The 20,352-nt window shown below is 41.1% G+C and overlaps 1 protein-coding gene across 2 annotated transcripts in view; it reads right to left on the reverse strand.

The window, feature by feature from the left end:
- PLD1 (phospholipase D1) overlaps positions 1–20,352 on the reverse strand; it is a 193,795-nt gene that overhangs the window by 125,326 nt on the left and 48,117 nt on the right. For both annotated transcript variants that reach the window (XM_036755287.1, XM_036755286.1), the window contains exons 2-3: positions 3,445–3,629; positions 855–982 (exon numbers count right to left, since the gene is read on the reverse strand). In XM_036755287.1, coding sequence (XP_036611182.1) covers positions 855–982; positions 3,445–3,598 — 282 coding nt within the window. In that variant the 5' untranslated portion in view covers positions 3,599–3,629. The remainder of the gene's footprint in view (positions 1–854; positions 983–3,444; positions 3,630–20,352) is intronic.

Raw genomic sequence — 20,352 nt, forward strand, 5'->3', positions numbered from 1 at the left:
GTTGGTGGGAGGAACTAGGATTTTTGTCATGAAAGATAGAACACCCATGGGGACATGATGACTTCCTTCAAGAATTTGTAGGGTTGTTGAGTGATAGAGGGATCAGCCTTGGTCTACCTGGTTCCAGTGGTTAGCACTATGATAAACGGGTGGAATTTGCAAAGAGGGAAAATAAGGTTTTATGTAAATTCAAATTCAGGTTCTGCAGCTCCATGCTCTGGGATCTTAGCACTGTGTGGTGACAGCAAGGGGACAAAGCAAGGAAGGAGAAATTGACCCATTGATCCTAGCTGAGGAACAAGGATATGGGCATGGAGAAAAGAATGGCAGACCCAGAGAGACAAGAGAATTTACAGAAACAAAGTAGAACCTAATTTGGGAGTGACCAACAGAAAAAATCATGTCATAGAGGAAAAAAAACAAAAAGACTTTAATGATACTTTGTGGGCTTTTCTTTGAAATCTTGAGGAACCCAGGAAAAACACAAGTCCTACCTTGTGCTATGTAATTATATGGAGTGATCCTGGGGTCTTAAGCAAAGGGCAAGCTCTGGCAGATCCTACCAAGCTGGCAAAAAGTTGAATGCAGACCAGATGACAGGGTATATGCTTCTTGGCCAATGGACCAGCCTGGCTAAGTCCCAAGATGTTCCTCATCAAGGCACTGGCTGCCAAGTGAATTTTGGTGGCCAGCAACTTATGAAGGCTCTCTGCTCAACTAGTGTGGCAGAAGGGTTGCTCTCTGAGCTAGTGGCACATACTCACCCCACTGTGAACAATCTTCTTGGATACATAAAAGCAAGTAAGTGAATTAGCTACATACAAACAAGAGTGTGGTTCCATGTGTGTACTGACCCTTGTTGTCGAGGTGAATCGCTCCACTTCCAGCACCTGTACTTTGATGGGACACCCAGTGAGATAGGTTGTTATGTTGGGCTCCTTAAATCCTTGAGTGTGGTAGACGATAGAGAAGGGGATGCGCACTAAAAACAATCAATTAATTAAAATAAATGTGATAACAATCAACAATCACAAGAGCATTTTATGTTCTAAAAAGTGCTTTGCATCACTTATATCCTTCGATCTTCATGGAGCTGCCCTCTAATTTTGCTACTATTCTTGGCTCCACTTTACAGATGAAGACATGGAGGATGAGAGAGGTTAACTTACTTAGAGGTCACCAACCAGGTTACTTACTTGGGGTCACATGGCTAGAAAGCATCTTAGGTGGAATTCAAACTCAATTCTTTCTCTTTTTTTAAACTTTCTACTCCCTCTTTCCTCCTCTGACCCTGGTGCTGGCCCTATATCACCTCACACCTGAACTACTGAGACACACTGCTGGTTGGTCTCCCTGCCTCAGGTCTCACTCTACTCCACGCAGTCCGCTCAGTTGTCATTGATCGTCCTGAAATGCAAGTCTAACTGGATCACCCTCTTCTTCAGTAAATTCCAGGAGATCAGATATAAAATTGTCTGGCTCTGACCCATTCCTACCTTTCCTGTCTTACATCTTTCTTCCCTCCATGTACTCTGGCCTCCTGGCCATTCCTTTAATAACCACACTCCATCTCTGGACTGTGGGCACTTTCCTTGGCAGTCCTCCATGCCTAGAGCTCTCTTCCTCCTCATTTCTGCTGCCAAATTTCCCTGGCTTCCTTCAAGTCTCTGCTAAAATCCCACCTTTTGCAAGAAACCTTTCCCAGTCCTGCTTCGTCTTCATGCCTTCCCTCTGGGATGACTTTCAATTTATCTTTCACGTATCTTGTTTACATGTTGTCTCCTCCATTAGGATGTGATCTCCTTGAAAGCAGGATCTGGTTTTTGCCTTTCATTGCAGCCCTAGCACACCGCATAGTGCCCAGCACATAGTAGGTGCTTAATAAATGCTTGTAGACTTGACTCCAAGGCCAGCACTCTAGCCATTAGGTCATGGTGCCTCTACAAGAATAAGCTGACTACAAAATGCTTGATTTGGCAACAATACTTTCTTAAGATCATAGAGTTTGACCTGGGAGGATTTTTGGAATCTTCAAAATTTAGCAATTGAAACATGACAAAACAGTTGAGAAAGGTGAAATGATTTGGCTACTGTCATACAGGTAACTGTAGAGACAGTATTTTGCGGTTTGTGAAGTGGTTAGAAAGCTAAATCAAGAAGTCCTGGGTTCAAATCCCACTTCTGGCATATACTATCTTTGTGACCTTGGGCAAATCACATAATTTTTCAGGGCACCAGGCAACTCTCTAAGACTCTAAGTTATAGGGAAGGTGCTGATGCTCATTATCAGAGGAAACTTCCTCAGTAGTCCTCTATCCTAATGAAATCACAGGATCAGAATCAAAATGAAATGGAAAAACTCCACAGGTAATAAGCAGCAGAAATAGGATTTTGGATCTGGAGTCAGAGGAGCTGGACTTTAATCCTGATCCTGCTGTTGCCTTGGACAAGTCACTTGATTGGGTCTCAGTTTCCTCTTTTGTAAAAGGAGAGGTTTGAAATAGTTGAAAGAAAAGGAATGGAAACACAACTATTGTTTCGTGGTTGTTCTGTCTTTTCAGTCATGTCTGACTCTTCATGACCCCATTTGGGGTGGTCTTGGCAAAGATGCTGGAGTGGTTTGCCATTTTCTTCTCCAGCTCATTTTACAGATGAGGAAATTGAGGCAAACAAGATTAACTAACTTGCCCAGGGTCACACAGCTAGTAAGTGTCTGAGGCCAGATTTGAACTCGGGAGGATGAATCTTCCTGCCCAGTGATCTATCTACTCAGCCACTAATTCCCAAATACCATTCTAAGTACTAGAATAAAAATAGAAAAACCAGATAGTCCTTGCTTTTAATGAGCTCAATTTCTATTTGAGGAGATAACACATATAGGAGAAATCAGCTGCTGGGAGACTGGAAGAGTCTGGCATTCTTTAGGCTACAGGGGCATGGCTGATGGAAAGGCTAAGGAGTCCTTAGTGTGGTACAGCAGGGTAGATGTTGATGTGTTTGAGTAGCCATGTCCACCCTGTAGCCAGGAGTCCAAAGGGGCCAGGACACAATCACTGGGAAAAGGAAATCCTAGTGGAATCTGCAGAGGCTGGGATGGTAGGTGGAAGGATTCTGAGCCAGCCCTGCAGTCCCTGAATGTGAGAATACAGGCAGGTGGGGGTCAAGCTGGGACCATTGGGGTGATGATGACCTCAGGAGACCCTTCTAGCTCTAAATCTGTGATCTTGTCATTCAGGCCCAAGTCCTCTGTCTCCCAATCCCATGCTCAAAGGCATACTCCAAGGGTATGGATTCTGGCCTTTAATCTGCTGCTTTCATAGAACTACAACTTCACTCATAACTTACAAACCCACCTAACTAATCCATGCACCCACACAGGCAGCGCACTTCTTTCCCCAGCTTAGCAACCCATGGGCGCTGAAGGGACAGGGATCTCCATCTTACCAGGCTTGGAATCCTCCGGGGACAAATCAAAATCTACTTCCTCCCCATCAAAATGGAGGTCCCTAGTGTCCAGGTTTTCTATGATGTTGCTCATGTCGGCAGCGATCTTCTGCAGTGCAGAGGTGTTTACTCGGGGCTCGTTCTTCAGAGACATATCAAGTTCTGATATTGATGAGGCCCAGGAGCTGGGAAAGAGGAAGTAGTTTTCATTTTAAGCATGCTTCCCTATGTTGACAGAATAAAACTTTACTCATGGCTTAAATCAAAGATAAAATGCACTATACTTAAAATTTTAAAACCACAATCACAAAAACCAGCAACCAACCAGCTGTACACAATCCCCAGCCATCCTAAGTAATTTAATCCAAAAGGCATTTATTAAGTACCTACTGTGTACAAAAAAGCCAACAAATCAATCTCTATCTCTGAAGAACCAACATTCAGAATGAGATGATATATGTGAGCACTGTGTAAACCATAATAGCTCCAATATGTGCCATTATGACCACTGGGTAATCTCATTATTGTTGTTCGGCCGTTTTTCAGTTATATACAACTCTTCACAACCCCATTTGGGGCTTTCTTGGCAAAGATATCAGAGTGGTTTACCATTTCCCTCTCTAGTTCATTCTGCAGAAGAGGAACTGAGGCACCTGAGGGTTGACAGGCTCAGGGTCACACAGCGGGTAAGTGTTTGAGGCCAGATTTGAACTCAAGAAGATGAGTCTTCCTGACTCCAGATTCAGCGATCTATGCACCAGAGCTACCCAGCACCCTAGACTGGGTAATGTGATCTATAAATAGATACCTAAATGGAGGCTATTTGGAGGAAGGAAAGAATATTAACGACCAGGAAGATGAGAGAGGACTTCCCAGAGAAGGTAGGTTTGAAGAAAGCTAGAGATTCTTAGAGCAGATGCCACTTACATTCACAGTGAGCCTGCCGTTGTGGTTGGTATTGGGAGTACAAAGAACAAGGTGTAAAATCCCTGCCCTCAAGGATCTTACAGTCTATTCTGGAAGACAATACATACATAAAGTAATATGTACAAAGCAAATATTGAGTAACTTTGAAGAGGAGGGTGCTAACAGCTTGGGGGAGTGAACTCAGGAAAGGTGGAATGTTAGTGGCATTAACTATGAAGGAAACTCGAGATTCCCCATAGTCATAAGTTTTTACTGCACAACAGTATTCCATTTCCTTCATACTCCCCAGATTGTTCAGTCTTTTCCTAGTTGATGGGCATCCATTCTTTTTCTAGTACAAATACAAATAAATATACATGTATGCACACATATATACACATTATGTAATATATGTATATACAATGTATATATGTATATGCAGTATATATGTCTATACAAATATGTATTATATGTGCACATATACATGTTGCTATTCAGTTGTTTTCCAGTCATGTCCAACTCTATGATCCCATTTAGGGTTTTCTTGGCAAAGATACTAGACTGGTTTGCCAGTTCCTTCTCCAGCTCATTTTACAGATGAGGAAACAGAAGCAAACAAGGTTAAGTGACTTGCCCAGGGTCACACAGCTAGTGTCTGAAGACAAGTTTGAACACATGAAGATAAGTCTTCCTGACTTCAGGCCTGGCATTCTACTCACATATTCACCACCTAGCTGCTCACATGTGTGTGTGTGTGTGTGTGTGTGTGTGTGTGTGTGTGTACACATATAGATATATAATAAAATTTCAGATGAACTGGGAAAGGAAGCTAGAACAAACATTTTTTGGTCTGTCAATTCCCTTGTAAAATGCCTTGCATTTCATTTAAGATTTTATTCCTTGTGCATGTTTATCTGATCATCTTCTTTGCTGGCTATCAAATGTATTGTACATACATATATGCATAGTTATTAAATATATTTATATGCATGATGTGTATATGTGTGTAATTACAGGCTCTGGATCTTTTCAAAGTAAACCTGGGGAGAAGGGGCTTAAATTGAAGTCAGGTGCTTAGCCTTAAAAGGAACAAGGTAGTAGATCTACAATGAAATACTAACGAGTCTTTCATCTGTGCAAGTGGGCCATGGTATATTACCAATGATGAAAGTCAGGCAGAAAGTAATGGAAAATCTTTCATCCAAGAAATGTACACTCACAAGAGGAGCTGGGCTGGCCAGGCTGCAAGACAGAGGGGTGGTTGATGCATATCTGGAAGGAGCCTGGCTACACATCAACTAATTTAAAGGGAACCATTATAGTGACACTGAGATGTATCAATGTGGTCATTTTTGCCACGGAGAGGCAGGTTTTCATAAAATTAAAATTTTCTGTTTGGAAATTCTTCTTTCTGATAAAACTAAGATTTCTTTGTCTTGGGAGAATGTTCTTTAGGTCCCCTATTGCAATAACCAAATGTTGATTCTTGGAAGAAGAAGAGGAGAGAAAAAGCTGGATCTGGAAGCTTCTAGAAGGTCGAAGATGGAATCTCAGCTCTGCTATTTACTGTGTGAACATCCGTGAGTTTCTTTATGTCTCTGGTCCTCAGTTTCTTTATCAATAAGATGAGGAGGAATGAATTAAATGACCTCAAATATCCTTTCTAGTTACAAATTTGTGACCCTAGGATGTTATATCATGTGTCGGGTTGGTGGAACATTATATGTGTACATGGACAATATTATCTAGTGTATCAATTGAGAGATAAGAGGGTTGACCTTTGAGTCGGAAATGTCAAGTTTCCTTTCCTGCTCTGGCATATACAAGCTGTGTAATCACGAGCATGTCATACAACCTCCAAGTGCTCCCACACAACTCTTGAAAACTACAAGTTATAGATGAGATGCTAATCAACATTGGTGAAAAGAATGTCCATTCTGGAAGTTCCTTGCACTGATGAAAGCACAGCTCTGAGCAACAACAAGAAAATTAGTTTGTACCTAGATCCAATTTGGAGCAGCTAGGTAGTGCAGGGGATAGAGTGCCAAGGCCTGGAATCGGGAAGGTTAATCTTCCTGAGTTCAAATCCAGCCTTTTTGATCCCGGGCAAGTCACATAAGCCTGTTTGCCTCAGTTTCCTCATCTGTATAATGAGCTAGAGAAGGAAATGGCAAACTAGTATCTCTGCCAAGAAAATCCAAAATAAAGTCACAAAGAGTCAGACACGACTGAAAAACAACTAAAGAACAATTTAACACCCAGAACTTAGCACAATGCCTAGCGCATAGTAGATACTAAAAGTATGTTGTATGATACTTACTATGTGCCAGGCGCAGTGCTAATTACTTCACAAGCATTATCTCATTGGGTCCTCATAACAACCCTGCAAGGAAGTGCTATTACTATCTTGATTTTATAGATGAAGAAACTGAGGCAAACAGATTAAATGATTTGCCCAAGGTCAAATGGTTTGTAAATGTCTGAGGCCACATTTGAACTCAGATCTTCCTTACTGACACTCTATTCACTGAGCCACCTAGCTGTCCCTGTTCAATAAATGTTTATTGACTGACCTACTGATTTACAAGCCTCAACTTACAAATGGATGGTATTCAGCATTTAAAAGTCCATGGTTGGAACTGGGATCACGTTTTCCCTTAAACAATGTTGCAAAAGATGTAAGGTTTCTAAGCTGATTTGACCTGCCATAAAGCTAGACTACAGAAAGACAGAACCTCATCGGCCTCCTGGACAGCTCCTGCTGGACATTGTCTGGGCATTTCATGCTCAACATGGCCAAGCCAGAATGCCTGTTTTTCACCACCACTTTTCTCTTTTCTTCAACTCCTCCATTTCTGTGGAAGGCATCTATCACCTCCCCCACTCCCCCAGGTTCTCAACTCCCAAGTCATCCTTGGTTCTTCCTTCTTCCTTCTTTCATATTACTCCTCTTCATACATTCTTAGTTCCATTCACACTGGCTGGCCATCTGTGGCCTCTACAAGACATTGTCTCCTACCTCTTGCAATAATATTGTATCCTTTTGCATACATTTTGCATTTATTTACCACTCCAGTAGAATGTAAACTCCTTGAGAGCAGGGATTATATGTTAGCTACTATGAGTTATTTTGATTAATTTTGTCATCTTTTCTTTCTGTATCCCCCGAACTTAGCTTGGTACCTGGTACACAGTAAGCGTTTAGCAAATGTTTGTTGAATGCATACAATTGTTTTAATGGACAAATGTTCTGATTTCTATCAAGGGCACCAGGACATGGTGCTGAGGGGAAAAGAAAGGGAAAGGGAAAGAAACAAGCATTTTTAAAGCACCTATTATGTGCCACTGTGCTAAGAACTTTGCAAATATCTCATTTTATCCTCAGAACAAACTTGAGAGATAGGTGCTATGATTTTCTTCCTTTTACAATTAAGGAAACTGAAGGAGACAAAGTGACTTGCCCAGGGTCACATAGCTAGTAAGAGTCTGAGTCTAGAGTTGAACTCAGGTCTTCCTGACTCCAGGTCCAATGCTCTATCCACCGCACCACATAGCAGCCTCTTCCTCTGCAGAGGATTTATGGGAAAGGGAATGGGAGGGAAAGCAAAACAGAACAAGAAGGCATGGATGGGTTGCAATCTGCTCTAGGAGAAGGATAGCACACACATCAATGACACCATGATTCCACTCAAGTGTCCTGGAAAGGAGACAGACTCTAGTGAGAAATTAACTATTCTTGGAATGTCATCCACAATAGCAAATTCCACACTCAGCTAGCAACATACTTCTTCTTGATGGGCTCACCTAGGAAGAACAATTTCTAAAAGAAAATTATGCTATTTTATGGGTATTTCAACATGGAGATATTAAAATAATATTCTCCAGGTATAAAACCATTCTACAGTATCCATAGCAATATAGTATGCCATATGTTATAGGGTATGGGAAACACAGAATACATTTCTTATCAGAGATTTTGACTGAACATTAGTTTGATTGAAAAATACATTTTGGATGAAAATTATTCTAGCTGATATGTACTCAAGGTACAAGAATGAGACTCGGGCTTCTTTAAGAAAAAGGGTTCTATTTCACTCAGACATCTAATCCCACAAGTCGCTGCACATCAGTAGCCAAGGTAGTGGGGTTTATATAGATTTCATTTTTCATTTCAAATACTGAATTTTGAGCCTACAGTACTGTCAAGAGTGTTAAATAAAAATTTTGTATGTTGAGTACAGAGAGTTTCTCAGTTATATACATGAAAATGGAGTCTAAAACTTAGCAACTTTGAGGAGGAGGAGGAAAATATATGGAACATGAATCATTAATCAAATATTTATTATATTCTATATATAATTATCATGTTATATGTATTTATAAATATCCTATTTATAATGTTATGTTATAATATATATCAAGCAAAGACTGGATGTCATAGGTGTGCTATAAAGGAGATGCTTAATTTGGTATGGACTGGGGGAGATGGTTTTTGACATCCTTTCCAAGTCTGAGTCTATGATTCTGTGAGGAAGGATGCTGAGACATCTGGGAAATGCGGCTGGCACAAAGACGTTTGGTATATCGAGGTCCATAACCATTTCTCTTACCCAATAAAAGCCCAGGTTGTAAGTTTAGTAAAGGGCATGAATGTGTATGTTCCTGACTAAAGAACTGAACCTGTAAATGGCCCTAGACAACATTCTTCCAGAACAGTTTCCACATCTGTAAACTGAGTCCTTTCAGGGCCCCAGTGAGTAGATCGCTAACCAAGCTCTTCAAGGTCATTTAAGTACTCAGAAACAACAGTTCACTGTACAGTGGCACGTATTTCATCCCCTGCCTCAAAGATTTGGTAATCCTGTAACTTTATGAATCCTTAGCTTGTTCCTAGAAAATGATATCTCAGTCTCGCTTGCCTCATAGGAAGTTATCCGAGAAACATGAAATGAAATTGGGAGACAAAAATAATCCATAAGCTTGAATGACAACATAATACCTTCCTTGCCTCCAAATAGCAAACATTAACAAGCATGGATCCCAGAGTTTCACTCTCCTTAGGCACTGACATCAAAAAGTTTACTCTGATTTTTATTTTGATGGGTCTGTGATTTCATCAGTTCTTGTTGCTGTTCAGTCATTTCTGATTCTCCATGACCCCAGTTGAGGTTTTCTTGGCAAAGATACTGGGGTAGTTTGCCATTTCCTTCTCCAACTCATTTTGCAGATGAGGAAATAGAGGCAAACAGGGGTAAGTGACTTGTCCAGTGTCACATAGCTAGTGAGTATCTGAGGCCGGATTTGAACTCAAGAGAACAAGTCTCTCTGCCTCCAGGCACTCTACCCATTACACCTGCTCCCCTTGATTTCATCAGTATAGACTATCTTTCTGCCAAAGCAGTTCACAATTTCACTCCCCTCCCAGACTGAACAATTCTCATCTTTGTTTCCCCAAGTATCCATCCCCAGTGGGGATCCCCCTTCATATGGCTCTTCTAGTATCTTGGGGCAGGAGTACCAAGAGAAGATTTGGGCCATCCATCTGCTACTCCTCCCTCTTTTTATATGATTGGACAACCTCCTTTTCCAGGCTTAACTGTCACCAATAATACTATTTTCTATGACTTGCCAGCTCTAAATAATCACAGGGACATTGTATAGATGAGTGCCAAGAGCAATGGATTCGGGGTTAGAAGACCCAGGTTTGAATCTCAGCTTTGTTACTTATTAACTGTGAATCCTTGGGGTTCAACTCAATTTAATACAATTAACTAATTTAAAAAAAGATTCATCATGTATCTATCATGTGTTAGATTCTGGGGATACAAAAGCAAACTGAAGCAAGTCCCTGACCTCAAGAAACTTACATTCTACTGGAGTTGTCAGGAAGAATGTAGAACATAGTTAAATAAATACAAACAATATACAAAAAAAATACAAAGTGATTCAAGGAAGGCTAATGACTGGGAGAATCAGGAGAGGCTTGGAAGTGCCTTTTTATAATAGTTCACATTTATATAACACTAAAGGTTTGCAGTGACCTGTGTGTACACATGTTCATTTATTTATTCATTCATTCATTTGTTTATTTATTTAATTCTCACATCAACTCTGTAGATGAGGAAACTGAGTGACTCATCCATTGACACACATCTAATAAGTGTCAGAGGCTGATCTTGAATCCAATCTTGGTGGAATGCAAGTCCAGTGCTCTGTCTACTCTACCATTCCAAGGGAACACATCTCTGTGACTCAGATTTCCTTCTCCATAAAATAGGAAAAATACCATCTAGGATACTTCCCTCATGTGGTTGCTTGTGGGAAGGGTCAAATGAGATGAAACATACAAATAATTTTGCTTAAAGCACTAGATAAATGCCAATTATTTTTATTAATTTGCTTCCACAAAATTCTAGTAAGTCCAGTGGGTATAATCACTGCCATGGTTGGTTGCTTGTCCCTAACCATTAAGGTTCTCTCCCTCTTCCAATTCACTTATCTGGGTATCTGTCATAGCCCCAGCAAAGCTCCTTGGGGGCCAAGCAAGGTTTTTCTTCTTGCCTCTGTGTTCACAAAGTAAATTGTTCACAAATGCCTATTGGATTGGATCCAGCTAGTGGTTATATATATATATTACTTTAGGTTGAAATCAAGTCTTATCTTATAACCTGAGGCCATATAAGTAGGTGGGAGTTGGGGGAGGGGGAAAGAGTTAATGAAATCTTTCAATCTAATGAAAAAATCATTTTCTGAATGAGAGGCAGGGGACCAAATAAAAGATTTAGACTCAGACAACCAGGATTCAAGTCAAAGCTCAGCTCTTTCTTGTCTATGTGACCTTGGTCAAGTCCTTCACTTGTCTGAGCCTTGATTTCCTCATCCAAAAAACTGTGAACAATGATACTTGAAAGGATTATTGGGAGGAAACAGCTTTGCAAATTTTAAAGCACTATAGAAATGTGTGTGTGTGTTGGTAAGCAAAATGGGCTCCTTAGCACTTAGTTCAACCAAGTGCCCTTGAATAGTTGGCCTTTGTCTCCTTTGAGTAATTCAGTATATTTCATTGATCCTTACTAGGTGCTAAGCCCCAGGCCCAAACCCCTATTAGGTGTGGAACCTATGTGGGTGTGGATTGGTGACTGGGGTGGGGCCCAAGGTGGGGCTGGCTAAGGGGAGGTGCTAACTCCAGAGCCATGCCCTATTAGGTATTAACCTAATCTATGTGGATGTGAACCTCCCAGGGTCCTTAGGGGAGGGGCCAACTCAAGAACCATCATTCAGATGATGTTTGATGATGTCTGAATCCCTATAAGAAGGGAGGACAGAGCCATTTGTGCAGGGTTCTCGAGATGGTGTTGATGAGGAGACTCCAGGAAGCTGTAGCTAAGGAGTCCTCCAGCTTGTAAACCTGGATGCTGAGACTTTGTTGAACTCTGGTAACTATGTATTGGGATTTGAATCAGACAAGGTCTGTCTGTTGATGTTTGTGATTTGTTTGTATTTTATTCTGAAGTTCAGGGTGCTGGATTTTTCCCCTGAACTAAGTGAATGCTGTCTGCATGCTGGATTAAAGTAAACTTGTCAACCCCTTCACCTTGCTTTCCTTAGTTAAGCAGATCAAAAGAACCTGTGCTGTTGGCAGCTTTCCAGGTGATGGCTGTGGATGGATCTTACACCCCCACAGAGGCTGCTAGCTGGATTGTTGAAACAATGTGTCAACTCCTCATATAAAAATAGGGCTCAGATGGGCCTTGCAATTTCATTAGTATAGCTGAGAAAATACCCTTGTCCAGTTCAGACCCGAAACTTCTCTGCAATTTATGGCCTGGGAGAGTTGCCGAGAGCCCTGAGAGGGTGCCTAAGTGACCTGCCCAAGGTCACACAGTCAGCATAGGGTAGACATGGGATTGGAATCCACATTGTGCTGCTCATCAGACAATGCTTCCCATTTCCCATCTCCCCGCTTTCTCTTGAACAATGGCCTTGCTCCTCTCTGCCACTACCTTCCCCTTTATTCCTTTTCCTAATTTCCTCCACATTTTTCCCCATGGGATATCCCCTCTGCTTCTGCCATACTCCCTGTCTTAGGTTCTTATAGTCTGGCACTAGAATACTGGCCTGACAGCTTGAGGACTCCCTGCTGCCATTTCAGTCCCCCATCCTCCAGCTGGGGTTACCCAAGAGACTGGATCTCTCCTTGCCAAATCCAGCTGATAAAGAGAGCTGGGAGTTGGGGTGAGGGTGGGATGGGGGGAAAACAATATGCAAATTGTGACAGCTTCAACCTGTGTCCCAATAAGCCTAAGGAAGGCCTTCAGTATTTGCAAATATGGGACTGGTATGGATATGATTTTAGAAACAGGCAAACACTACACTCACAGACCATCACCTGAAACCATGTAAGTACCACTGCCAAGGGCAAACAGGTGTCAAGGCTCTCCTATACATGGCCAAAAAGGAAGTAGGCGCTCCCTACAGAGACTAAAGTCAGTCGTTCAGAAACATTTTAAGTCATTCAACAACTACTAGACTGCCTCCATGAGGGCAAAGGAAGAAGAAGAAGAAGGAGAAGGAGGAAATGGAGAAGGAGAAGGAGATGAAGAGGAGGAGGAGGAGGAGGAAGAGAAGGAAGAGGAGGAAGAAGAGAAGGAGGAGGAAGAGGAGGAAGAAGAGGAGGAGGAGGAGGAGGAAGAGGAGGAAGAAGAGGAGGAGGAGGAGGAGGAGGAGGAGGAAGAAGAAGAAGAAGAAGAAGAAGAAGAAGAAGAAGAAGAAGAAGAAGAAGGAGGAGGAGGAGGAGGAGGAGGAGGAGGAGGAGGAGGAGGAGGAGGAGGAGGAGGAGGAGGAGGAAGAAGAAGAAGGAGAAGAAGGAGAAGGAGGAGGAGGAGGAGAAGAAGAAATCATTTATATGATCCTCGCATGTTTCACAATGGTCCTATGAACTAGATGTCGCCATAATCATTATTATTATCCCCATTTTCCAGATGGAGAAGCCTGACATTCAGAGAAGTCCATTAATCTGGAGCTGCAAAGCACCGGAGAGTCCATTTAGTCTAATCCCGTCATTGTACAGTTGAGGAAACTGAGTCCCAAGGTGGTGACACAAGGACTTGTTACACAAGTGAGGCTCAGGGTTACACAAGTACTGAGTCTAAGCAGTGGGATTTGGACCTCAGCTGTTTGACTCTAGACACAGAGGACTTCTTCTATTGTGCCGTGCTGCCTTCCCTAAGTGACCTGCCCACTGCCCCTTTCTAGCAAAGGTCAGAAGTAGATTCAAATCCAGGTGTCCCTTGACTCCAAGCCCAGTGTTCTTTCCACTACCCTACCCTGCCTCTTCGGGATAGTATCTTATCAAGACTGTCATTTCCTCAGCTCTTGGCACCTGAGTAATCTCCACCCAGGGCAACTAAGTAAATATTTGTTGAACAGATGAACTTTACAAATTGAGTTTGAATTTTACAATTTTATTTGGAGTTTTGAGAGGCAGGATGAGATAGTGTATAGACAACTAGCTTTGTAGTAAGGAAGACCTGAATTCAAATCTTGCCTGTGACACATATTGACTCTGTGACCCCTGGGAAAGTTGTATCTTCCCAGTGCTTCTGGCAGCTCTTCCAGATTATACATTCCAAAAGAGCTACTGCTCTGAATCAAAGGAATTTCCACACAGAGACTCCCCATGCCAGTACAGTAAGAGGTCCAGATTTAGATAAAAATAGATACATCCTATATTTTGTTGAATTTTTTATTCTTATTTGTCAAGGGGCAGCTAGGTGGTGCAGGGGATAGGCTTGAACAAAGACTCATCTTCCCAAGTTCATATCTGGCCTCAGACAGTTATTAGCTGTGTGACTCTGGGCAAGTCACTTAACCCTGTTTGCCTCAGTTTTCCCATCTATAAATGAGCTGGAAAAGGAAATGGCAAACCACTGCCGTATCTTTGCCAAGAAAACCCCAAATGTGGTCACAAAGAGTTCGACATGACCGAAAAATGACCGAAGGACAAACCTGTTAAGAGTAGAAGTTTATTCCTGCACTGAGGTCCTACTAGGCTATGCAAGTGGATCACAAGCTCTCTCTTTGTACTATCAGAGATTAGCACAATGCTGGGCATATGGTAAACAATATAGCTTATAGCAATAAATGCTCGTTGGTTAACTGACCAATTACAAAGCTGGAAAGGCTCCAAAGAAGAGCCCAGGAGTGGACTGTATGCCTGCCCTCCAAAGCTTACTCAGAGTAAGTCAGGGGAGGCTCATCATCAGGCTGGTCATGCGGTGATAAGGTTTTTTGGCAGCAGCATCTCTGAAAGACACCTAATGATTAAGTAAGCGATGGCAAATTTCTCCTTATTCTCTCACTCTTCCATTCTGTGCCACACTGCTCCTTATGGACAGTGATATCTCAGATCTAGAAACTCCCTTAGCTCTTAGCACAGTGCTCTCTACTCAGGGCTGCTAAATAAATGAGGACTCATCACCAGCACTGATGAACAGAGCATCAACATAGATGCAGTCATGAACCCTTCAAACTGAAGATGAATTTACCAAAATATTAATAGTGCTAAGGATTAAATCTATGATTTTGTTGGTGGTGGGAATGCACTGATGAAGAAAACCCTTCTGCCAATTCAGGCTAGCATTTCCTTTGCAATTTATATTATTAGAGAGTTGTCTAGAACACCAAGCAGGTAAATGTCTTGCCCAGGGTCACACAGCGAGTACGTGTCAGAGGTGGGACTAGAACCTAGGTCTTAAATCTCTAAGAATATTAATAAGAACAACAGAGAATTTACAGGAGGTCATGGACAACAATCACACAGGATGGGCAGGGCTTCATTCTGCATTGTTGGAAGAGAGATGTTTATCAATAGAATTATAAATCCATCAAAATAATAACAATATTCCAGTATGCCAGTGGACCTATGATCCCATCAATATGGGCATACCCTGCAACAATGCAGACTGAAGTTCTTCCATAACTGACCATCTCATTCCACTCTTGTCGATTCTATACCATGCAAAGTTGGCCATAGGGAGTCTAGCCAATATGTTGACTTTCCTTAAATTCTTCTGACATTCTAAGTTTTCCGGGGGGGGGCAAGGTCACATAACCAGTAAGTGTTTGAGGCAGGCTTAAAATTCAGATCTTCCTGACTTCAGATGCAGCACGCTATTCACTGTACCACCTAGCTGCCTCTGGGAAATATGGAAAAAATATTAATAAAATGAAAAAATGACCAAAGAAAGTAATGAGAAATAAGCCCTACAAAATGGAGTTGATGCTGACATTGGGGAATAGTAGCCAAGGGGAAAAGTGAAAAATTATATCAAAGAAATCAAGGGCTATTAATTGGACTCAATTCACGTGTAAAACTAATTTTTCCTGGGTATATACATAAATTCTTGCCAGGAAAGTCAGTGCCCAACATGGGTTTTACTACCTTTCTTCTCACAATATTTATAGCTTAAGTTTTGGAAATTTTGGAGTGAATGAAACAAGTCAAACCAAAGAAGATATGTCATTCCACCTTTGCTCGTCAATTTATAAGGACTTTGGATCCTATTGACTAAACAGAATTATGATTCACTTGGACAATTGTACTTGTACAGCAAAAGTAGAACCTTTGACTATCTATCAGAGTTGATACTCTGCCCTCTAGTCAGGAAGTTAATAGTTAAAATAAAAGGAGACATGATCAATGAAAGAGGTTCAGTTGTCAGACACAGAAGATTAAGTGAAGATAAACTCTTTAAAAGACTTGGGAATAAAATGCATACCAGAAAGAATGAGTTAAATGGAATTGAATGAAAGAAAAAAACATTTATTAAGAGGGGCAACTAGGTGGTACAGAGAATACAGTGCTGCACCTGAAGTCAGGAAGATCTGAATTTTAATCTTGCCTCACTTACTAGATATGTGACCTTGGGAAAGTCATTCAACTTTTCTGAGCTCAGTTTCCTTACCTGTAAAATGGGTTTATAGTACCTACTGATGTGACCAGTAAGAAAGAGAAGTGGACATTTTTCTCTGATCCTCATGATTTCTCAATACTCCCCAAAACAAGAATTAGAAACAATAAGTAATGCAGCTGCAGGTACCTCCACAGACGAAGACACCAAGAACCCTCAGAGGAAACAACTTGATGAATGAAGCTGAGAAGGCTAAGCCCTAATGTTTAAGGTGCTCATTAAGCATCCCTTCCCCAGCCAGCCCCTACACTCTGGCTGGGCAGCACAACCCAGCCATAGACTTGTGCTCAGCAATTCCCCTGACTGCTGTTGTAGTCTCTGCCGATACACCTCTTTGTCCCTGTCCTTTCTCCACCATTCTATGGCAATAGGCGATGGAACCCAACTCTGCCCTGCTTCCCTGAGGAAGAGTTGGAGATATAGAGAAGTAGCAGTATGCTTCGCCTAGGCCAAGAGCACAAGAACTAAAGAAGAGGGATAACTGGGGCCTATTTTATGTATGGGGTTGTACTAGGCCTGAAGGAAAGGGAGCTGGCATTCAGCTGCAGTCCATCTCTCCCATCAGAAGTCACACAGGGAAGGGACTGAAGCTGGTGAAAAGTGAATTCAGCAGTGTGGGAGAAGGTTGAGAAAGTTTTAAGGTCCACTCCTCAGGAATTCACCATTAAAGAGGAAGGAGTCAGAAAGTGAGAACTAAGTAAATATAAGGAGGGGGGGTGGAATGGAAATCAATCAATCAATAAACATTTATTAAGCACCTACTATGTGCCAGGTACTATGTTAAGTGCTGGATATAAAGAAAAAGGCAAAAGACAGTCCCTGCCCTCAAAGAGTTTACAATCAATCTAAAGAGGAAGTTTGCCAAAGGTCTCAAGAGGAAGAATAGTCTGTTCAAAAAAACTTGAGTATGAGCAGATAAAATAACAGGGAAGCTATAAGAGAAGGGAAAGATGTCCTCCAAGGTATATAAACCAGCCCAAATATCTCTTTAAAAAATATAGCAAGATAAAGGAGAAGGAATCAATGCCCGTGGATTCCTTAGAGAAATTCTTTTTTTTCTTTTTTCTAATTAATTAATTATTTTGTTTATTTATTTATTTATTTTTCGGTTGCCACACATGGTTCTGCAGAATTTTGAGTTCCAGATTTTCTCCCCTCCCTCCCCCCTCCCTCCCCAAGACGGCATGGAATCTCATATATCTACCATGTATAACTTCACATTGAATTAATTTATACACTAGTCAAGTTGTGGAGAAGAATTATGACCAATGGAATGAATCATGAGAAAGAAGAAACAGAACTAAAAAAAAAAACCCAAAAACAAAAACAAAAGAGAAGCAAAAAAGGCGAGCATGTAGTATGCCTCAATCTGTATTCAAACTTCACAGTTCTTTCTCTGGATGAAGATAGCGTTCTCCATCGTGAGTCCCCTGGAGTTGTCCTTGCACCTTATGTTGCTGAGAAGAGCAAAGTATGTCAGGGTTGGTCCTCACAGAATCCATATATCTGTGGTTGTGTACAATGTTCTCCTGGCTCTGCTCCGCTCATTCAGCATTATGTCGTGTAGGATTTTCCAGGTTGTTACGAAGTCCGTATCATCCCCATTTCTTATGGCACAATAGTATTCCATTACCTTCATATACCACAGCTTGTTCAGCCGTTCCCCAATTGTTGGGCATCCCTTTGATTTCCAATTCTTGGCTACCACAAAAAGAGCCGCTATAAATATCCTTGTACATATGGGTCCTTTTCCCGCTTGTGTGATTTCTTTGGGATACAACCCTAGAAGTGGTATTGCTGGGTCAAAGGGTATGAACATTTTTATAGCCCTTTGGGCATAGTTCCAAATTGCTCTCCAAAATGGCTGGATCAGCTCACAACTCCACCAGCAATGTAACAATGTTCCAATTTTCCCACATCCTTTCCAGCATTTATCATTTTCCTGTTTTGTTATTTTAGCCAATCTGACAGGAGAGATGTGGTATCTAAGAGTTGTTTTGATTTGCATTTCTCTAATCAGTAGTGATTTAGAGCATTTTTTCATATGCCTATAGATAGCTTTAATTTCTTCCTCTTAAAACTGCCTGTTCATATCCTTTGACCATTTCTCAATTGGGGAATGGCTTGTATTCCTATATATTTGGCGCAATTCCCTGTATATTTTAGAAATGAGGCCTTTATCAGAGATACTAGTTGCGAAGATTTTCTCCCAATTTTCTGCTTCCCTCCTAATTTTTGTTGCATTGGCTTTTTTTGTACAAAAACATTTCAATTTGACATAATCAAAATTATCCATTTTGCATTTTATAATGCTCTCTATCTCTTGTTGGGTCATGAATTCTTTACTTTTCCATAAATCTGATAAATAAACTATTCCTTGCTTTCCCAAATTACTTATAGTATCAGCTTTTACTCCTAAATCATGAACCAATTTTGACTTTATTTTGGTATACGGTGTAAGATATTGGTCTATGCCCAGTTTCTGCACTACCATTTTCCAATTTTCCCAACAGTTTTTGTGAAATAGTGAATTATTAGCCCAGAAGCTGGCCTCTTTGGGTTTATCAAAGAGTAGATTGCTAAACTTGTTGATTTCTCCTACTTATGTACCTATTCTATTCCACTGATCCACATCCCTGTTTCTTAACCAGTACCAGGCAGTTTTGATGACTGCTGCTCTGTAGTACAGTTTAATATCTGTTATGGCTAGGCCACCTTCTCTAGCATTTCTTTTCATTAATACCCTAGATATTCTAGATCTCTTGTTTTTCCAGATGAATTTTGTTATTATTTTGTCCAGCTCAGTAAAACAATTTTTTGGTAGTTCAATTGGTATGGCACTGAATAGATAGATTAATTTAGGTAAAATTGTCATTTTTATTATATTAACTCGGCCTAACCATGAGCAACGGATATTTTTCCATTTATTTAGATCTGATTTTATTTGCGTGAAAAGTGTGTCATAGTTATGCTCATATAGGCCCTGGGTTTGTCTTGGCAAATAGACTCCCAAATATTTTATAGTGCCTACAGTAACTTTGCCCTAGAGAAATTCTAACTCTACCACATACTCCCTGGGTAACCTTGGGCAAACTTCTTAGCCTTAGTTTCTTAATCTGTAGAATGGGAGCATCGGTGTAGCTCAATTAAGCAACGGATCAATATTTATTAAGCACCTACTATGTGACAAGCACTGGGCTAAGAAGATTGCTAAGGTCTTTTCACAGGTAAATCCGAGGGGCCTGGACAAAAAGGGGGAAACCCTAAGGTATAAAAAAGCCTAAGCAAAGACAAGGAGAAGTGTAAAGAAGAGGTCAAGATGTGTTCTATATTTCATCTTGTCTACTATATGCCCAGCATGATATTGGGTACTCTGGAGCACAGAAAAAGCTTAAGGTTCAGCCCTGCCCACAGAGAGCTGACAAATACAAGCTCATGGATTGGGACTGGCAAGGACGTCAGAGGTCATCTAGTCAAACTGTTTTATAGATGAAGAAACTGATGCCTAAAAAGATGAGGGGATTTGCTAAAGGTCATATAAATATTAGTTAGGACCCTAAGCTCTCAGGCTTTAGGGTTAAAAAGGGCTTTAGAAACCATCTAGTCCAACTCTCCCCCCCCCCCCCATTTTACAGATAAGGAAACAGAGATGGGGAGTGCCTTGTCAAAGATGAAATCACAGAACCAGGATCTGAAGTCTGGCTGTCCGACACCAAATCAAGATTTCTTTCCTGAGTATCTCTCATAGTTAAATAGTAGTACTTGAGTCCCTGATCTCTAAGCTCTCAGCCCCTATGCCCTCTGAAGCTCTTAAGTTTCCAAACCTTCATTTAATAACCAACGTGTTCTTTCACCCACAATAATATATAGTGGTGGGTGAGCAGCTGCCAGGGACAGTGCTTCTTCTTTTTTTTTTTTTTTTTTTTTTTTTTTTTTTTTTTTTTTTTTTTGCTCAGCCAGGGAAAGAGAATGCCTTTAGTGTTTACAATTCAAATAATGTAATTGGTTTCATTACCTTGCTATGAAATTA

This window comes from Trichosurus vulpecula, chromosome 4 (assembly GCF_011100635.1).
Source record: "Trichosurus vulpecula isolate mTriVul1 chromosome 4, mTriVul1.pri, whole genome shotgun sequence".
NCBI classification, from domain to species: domain Eukaryota; kingdom Metazoa; phylum Chordata; class Mammalia; order Diprotodontia; family Phalangeridae; genus Trichosurus; species Trichosurus vulpecula.